This window comes from Macrobrachium nipponense, chromosome 49 (assembly GCF_015104395.2).
Source record: "Macrobrachium nipponense isolate FS-2020 chromosome 49, ASM1510439v2, whole genome shotgun sequence".
Taxonomy (NCBI): Eukaryota; Metazoa; Arthropoda; class Malacostraca; order Decapoda; family Palaemonidae; genus Macrobrachium; species Macrobrachium nipponense.
In genome coordinates, this window is record NC_087224.1 from 6,681,467 (window position 1) to 6,688,058 (window position 6,592).

At 37.3% G+C, this 6,592-nt stretch overlaps 1 protein-coding gene across 1 annotated transcript in view; it reads left to right on the forward strand.

The window, feature by feature from the left end:
• Positions 1 to 265: 265 nt before the first annotated feature.
• LOC135205297 (uncharacterized) overlaps positions 266 to 6,592 on the forward strand; it is a 33,023-nt gene continuing 26,696 nt past the window's right edge. Inside the window, exon 1 of the mRNA XM_064235697.1 lies at positions 266 to 989. Within this exon, the coding sequence (XP_064091767.1) occupies positions 954 to 989 (36 nt within the window). The 5' untranslated portion in view covers positions 266 to 953. The remainder of the gene's footprint in view (positions 990 to 6,592) is intronic.

The following is a 6,592-nucleotide window of genomic DNA, read 5'->3' on the forward strand; positions in this document are numbered from 1 at the left end:
ATTCAAACGCTTGTTAAAACTTAAGAATATCTGTATGAGTATTCACATTAAGCTCTGGAGAGAGAGAGAGAGAGAGATTAATAAGATTAATGCTGTAAAGCTGAGTATCCTAAGGTGTGAAGGTAACACGAAACATCGATGAAACGAAAATCGGAATAGACCGATGTTTCAAATGCGATGAACCGAGGTTCACAAGACGTGTCTCCAAGACAGTCGTGAGTGAGAGAAGAGAGCGAGATCTATCCAGGGAAGAGAGAGAGAGAGAGAGAGAGAGAGAGAGAGAGCAGAGCAGAGCATTCGCAGCATCCATAGCTCCTTGTAGTGTAGCAACCATTGCCAGTTACCCGCTGGCATCCCGGGAAGAATGTTATTGAGCGGCCAGGACCTGCACCTCTTCTTCTCCTTTCTATGGTTCAGCCTTTTCCTCTTTAAAAGGGACAGTGTCGTGATTATTAGAGTTCTCGGTGCAGACCGTCCTCAGACGTCTGTTAGGTTTTAGAATAGCCACACGCGATAATGACGAGGAGAGAATAATTTCCCCTCTGGTGAGATGAAAACGGGCAAATGATTGGCAAACATGGAAAACCTTTGAGCCACTAGTGCTGAGCGCGAGAGAGAGGACGCTCGGGATAATGAGAGGGACAAAGCTCCGATCATAATTGTTGCTGTGGATTTATATTCGTCACCTCCGGACCGTAGCAGCAGCAGCAGCAGCAGCAGTAGCAGTAGCAAACAGCACAAGCCGAGACTTTGAGTTTCGAATCAGCAGAAAAAGATGTTCCAGTAGCGTTCCTGGTTGGGGATTAAGAGATAGGGGCGGGGTGGGGGGGAAAAGATGGATGGGGAGGGGACAGCAGCCGCCGAACAATATGTGTAGCACCGGATGAGTCCCGGGCGAAGCGAGAGAGATGATTTGACTTAATTCCCACCGAAGAGCAGAAAGAGGTCACACCATGTGTAGCAACAGACGGAGGAAATATCTGAAGAAGGTAAGACGTGCAGCCATTCATTGAGGGGAAGGGGGAGGGGGGGGAAGGGGAAGGGGAAGGGGAGTCATCTCGCAGATGGACGTTCTCGGCGTCTGAGGGAGTAAGACGATTCTCCAGATGACTGGAATCGGGATAATCTTCGGTTTATTGGACGTAGCCTTTGCAGATTATAAAGACTCGAGTCATATCATAAGGGGCTTTTCTCATGACGATGTACAGTTGTTCCTTTGGGTTTAAGGGTTATGAACGTGATAGCAATATATAAAGTCATGCGTATTAATGTATACGTAACGTACGCGTTATACCTACAGACATACACAGACATATATACACATAGTATATATGTGGATATATGAATTTATATATAAAAATATATTACCTGTATATATATATATATATGTACTATCTGCAGTATGACCCTCAAATATCAATTCAGGAATGCCGAAGACACATGGATGTTTTTTAAAAGATATATTCATTAAGAAACGTTTCGCACATGACTATGTGCATCATCAGTCTGAAAAATGACAAAATAATAACATTAAAATACTAAAAATACACTGGATTCTTAAAATGACAATTAAAAACATTAAAAGACTAAAAAAAAGCAAAGCAAAGTAAAAACAACTGCTGTTACACCAACCTTCAGGTACAAAGAAAGAAGATAGAATGACCAAGGAAAGAACAAGAACCTCCAAAGACGACTATGCCAGATATAGTTGAGCAGAGGAGCAGCCACCGTTTAACGATGGAACGAGTCTTTTAATATATAATGACTCTAAGGTCGTCAGATAATCTGCATCCTTAGAATACCCTATTATGAACAATGCTGCTCTTGACCTCAATTTTACAATTGATAGCATGATTTTTTATATTTGAATGTTCTGGTCTGCTCAATCTTTGTCCCGTTCTAAAACTCAAACCTAAGTGACTGTAATAACGCATCTGCAACAACCTTTTCGTTGATCCAATATAAGTACCAGGACATCCTGGGCATGTAAACTTATAGACCACATTGGATCTCATGAAAGGGATGCAGACGTCCTTAAAGCCAAACAAGGAGCCAATTTTGCTGGGATTATTTGATAGCAATTTTAAATTAATGCACGGTATCTCAGTTTCAATAATTTGTTTCAGTTTATGCGAAAATTTGGAGTTAAAAATATAAGGGATTGAAGCATACATAAGTTTTTTTCGGAACATTAAAAACCGGTGTGGCAGGATGAAAATGATTAATTAAAAGTTTGTTGACGGTTCTAAAAACTAGATCTTTGGGAAATGAATTTTGTTGAAAGAAAGTAGTTAAAAATTCAATCTCCTTATGAAATATGGCCCAACTGGACGAGTATCTAAGAGCCCTATATACTAAAGTATAGATGGTATTCAATTTAAAACTGGTTTGGCAAGCACTGTAGAAATTATTTGCAAGACCTGTATAAGTTTTCTTTCTGTAAACGGCAGTAGTAAAAACAGAATTAGCTCTCGTGATTAAAACATCTAAAAAAGGTAAACAATTATCTCTCTCCAATTCCATAGTAAAATTAATGTTAGGGTGTTGCTCATTAATAAAATCTAAAAACTGGGTGGCCTGCCACTGATACTTAAAAAGAACAAAGGTATCATCTACATACCTTCTGTAAAACAATGGTTTAAAGGACGACGGACAACAATCTAAAAAATTATCTTCTAAAAAAAGACATAAAAAAATTCGCAAATAAAGGTCCTAATGGAGAACCCATAGCAACACCATCTACCTGAGAGTACAATTTTTGATTAAAAATAAACATAGAATCTTGCACCGCAAGTTCTAGAAGTTGTTTAAAAAGAGACCTAGTAAAACCATGAAATGTAAAATTGCCATCTGGGAAAACCTTGTTTAAAATAATCTCTATAGTCTCGTTTAAGGGAACATTCGTAAATAAAGACTCAACATCAAAGCTTGACATATACAGGTCACCGTCCTGACTAATGATTTGATGTTGAAATTCATAACCATCTTTAAAATAAAATTGACTTGAAGTATACTCGCTAAGGAGAGACACCAGATATTTTGAAATAGAAAAAGAAGGGCTATTATACGCTGCCATAATTGGTCTTATAGGAATTCCATCTTTATGAATTTTTTGGTAGCCCATACAATATACTGAAGGAAGAACCGGTTACATACAGCTTTTGGTAGGTTTATCATCAATAATGTTGTCAGTTTTTAATTTCCTTAAAAACCTATTAATACGATCCTCTCGTTTATAAATGTCTAAAAAAACAAAAAATTAGGATCACCGTGAGCTAAAAACTTAGAAGTGTCCGACAGTATGTCTTCAATCTTATTGACATAATCATTCTTGATTCAATAACACAACTCCTTTGCCCTTGTCTGGCTTGCAGATCACTAGGTCATCACGTTTCCTAAGTGAAAGCAAAAGTTCCAAATCCTCTTTTTTAAAAAACGGAGTCCACGTAACCTTTAATTTTTGTGCATAAGTCTTATGTATAAGAGCAGCCATTTTTTGTTGTAAATTACTCAAGTTTTTTTGCATATCCAAATTAACAAGTCTTTGAAACAGCACCTCCAAAGGGAAATAAAATCTGGCATAGTCAGGTCTATAGGAGGGTAAACAAAAATCAAGCCCGAAAGACAGTAAGAATTCTTCCCTTTTGGACAGTACATAATTGGAAAAATTAAATATACATTGGTTTCTCTGGTTAAACATCGGAATTACAATACCCAAATTCTGCAACTTTCTTTGATGGCGGGCAAATATATGAGAAATAAATTCATTTACATAATTATTAAACAATTTCTGAAAGATAAACCGATCAACAAAGGACAAGTCATCAAACAAGAGCCTCCTCATTTGGGTAACGGTCTCGTTAAATTTCTGAATAGCCGTCTGTTTCGTAGTAATCTCCTTACGAAGTAGATCTTTCAGGGCATCTTTGTATAAACTCAGGTAGCGTAAAGGGATGTCTTGTACAGTTTGAATCGGACGAATTTCGGATATACGCCATTTAGCTCGCAGTATTGCAGAAAATCTAGGTCACATTTTGATTTCTCGAGTTTCAGGGACGTCTTTTCAAGCTTCCTAGCAGTAGCAAGAGTTGCAGCAGGGTAACGGTGTCTCAGCAGTTGTGAAAAGTGATGAATCCCGCGAAGGCGAAGACGGAAAGCGAACAGGAAGACGAAGAACAAGTGTCGTATCATCTCGGGAACAAATACTATCTGCAGTATGACCCTCAAATATCAATTCAGGAATGCCGAAGACACATGGATGTTTTTTAAAAGATATATTCATTAAGAAACGTTTCGCACATGACTATGTGCATCATCAGTCTGAAAAATGACAAAATAATAACATTAAAATACTAAAAATACACTGGATTCTTAAAATGACAATTAAAAACATTAAAAGACTAAAAAAAGCAAAGCAAAGTAAAAACAACTGCTGTTACACCAACCTTCAGGTACAAAGAAAGAAGATAGAATGACCAAGGAAAGAACAAGAACCTCCACAAAGACGGACTATGCCAGATATAGTTGAGCAGAGGAGCAGCCACCGTTTAACGATGGAACGAGTCTTTTAATATATAATGACTCTAAGGTCGTCAGATAATCTGCATCCTTAGAATACCCTATTATGGAAAAATGCTGCTTCTTGACCTCAATTTTACAATTGATAGCATGATTTTTTATATTTGAATGTTCTGGTCTGCTCAATCTTTGTCCCGTTCTAAAACTCAAACCTAAGTGACTGTAATAACGCATCTGCAACAACCTTTTCGTTGATCCAATATAAGTACCAGGACATCCTGGGCATGTAAACTTATAGACCACATTGGATCTCATGAAGGATGCAGACGGTCCTTAAAGCCAAACAAGGAGCCAATTTTGCTGGGATTATTTGATAGCAATTTTAAATTAATGCACGGTATCTCAGTTTTCAATAATTGTTTCAGTTTATGCGAAAATTTGGAGTTAAAAATATAAGGGATTGAAGCATACATAAGTTTTTTCGGAACATTAAAAAAAACCGGTGTGGCAGGATGAAAATGATTAATTAAAAGTTTGTTGACGGAGATTGAATTTTAACTACTTTCTTCAACAAAATTCATTTCCCAAAGATCTTAGTTTTAGAACCGTCAACAAACTTTTAATTAATCATTTTCATCCTGCCACACCGGTTTTTAATGTTCCGAAAAAACTTATGTATGCTTCAATCCCTTATATTTTTAACTCCAAATTTTCGCATAAACTGAAACAAATTATTGAAACTGAGATACCGTGCATTAATTTAAAATTGCTATCAAATAATCCCAGCAAAATTGGCTCCTTGCTTTTGGCTAAGGACCCCCGTCCTGGCATCCCCCTTCATGAGATCCAATGTGGGGTTCTATAAGTTTACATGCCCAGGATGTCCTGGTACTTATATTGGATCAACGAAAAGGTTGTTGCAGATGCGTTATTACAGTCACTTAGGGTTGAGTTTTAGAACGGGACAAAGATTGAGCAGACCAGAACATTCAAATATAAAAAATCATGCTATCAATTGTAAAATTGAGGTCAAGAAGCAGCATTTTTCCATAATAGGGTATTCTAAGGATGCAGATTATCTGACGACCTTAGAGTCATTATATATTAAAAGACTCGTTCCATCGTTAAACGGTGGCTGCTCCTCTGCTCAACTATATCTGGCATAGTCGTCTTTGGAGGTTCTTGTTCTTTCCTTGGTCATTCTATCTTCTTTCTTTGTACCTGAAGGTTGGTGTAACAGCAGTTTTGTTTTTACTTTGCTTTGCTTTTTTTTAGTCTTTTAATGTTTTTAATTGTCATTTTAAGAATCCAGTGTATTTTTTAGGTTTTAATGTTATTATTTTTGTCATTTTGTTTTTTCAGACTGATGATGCACATAGTCATGTGCGAAACGTTTCTTAATGAATATATCTTTTAAAAAACATCCATGTGTCTTCGGCATTCCTGAATTGATATTTGAGGGTCATACTGCAGATAGTATTTGTTCCCGAGATGATACGACACTTGTTCTTCGTCTTCCTGTTCGCTTTCCGTCTTCGCCTTCGCGGGATTCATCACTTTTCACAACGCTGAGCACCGTTACCCTGCTGCAACTCTTGCTACTGCTAGGAAGCTTGAAAAGACGTCCCTGAAACTCGAGAAATCAAAATGTGACCTAGATTTTCTGCAATACTGCGAGCTAAATGGCGTATATCCGAAATTCGTCCGATTCAAACTGTACAAGACATCCCTTTACGCTACTGAGTTCTACAAAGATGCCCTGAAAGATCTACTTCGTAAGGAGATTACTACGAAACAGACGGCTATTCAGAAATTTAACGAGACCGTTACCCAAATGAGGAGGCTCTTGTTTGATGACTTGTCCTTTGTTGATCGGTTTATCTTTCAGAAATTGTTTAAATTTAATAATTATGTAAATGAATTTATTTCTCATATATTTTTGCCCCGCCATCAAAGAAAGTTAGCCAGTTTGGTATTGTAATTCCGATTTTTAACCAGAGAAACCAACCAATGTATATTTAATTTTTCCAATTATGTACTGTCCAAAAGGGAAGAATTCTTACTGTCTTTCGGG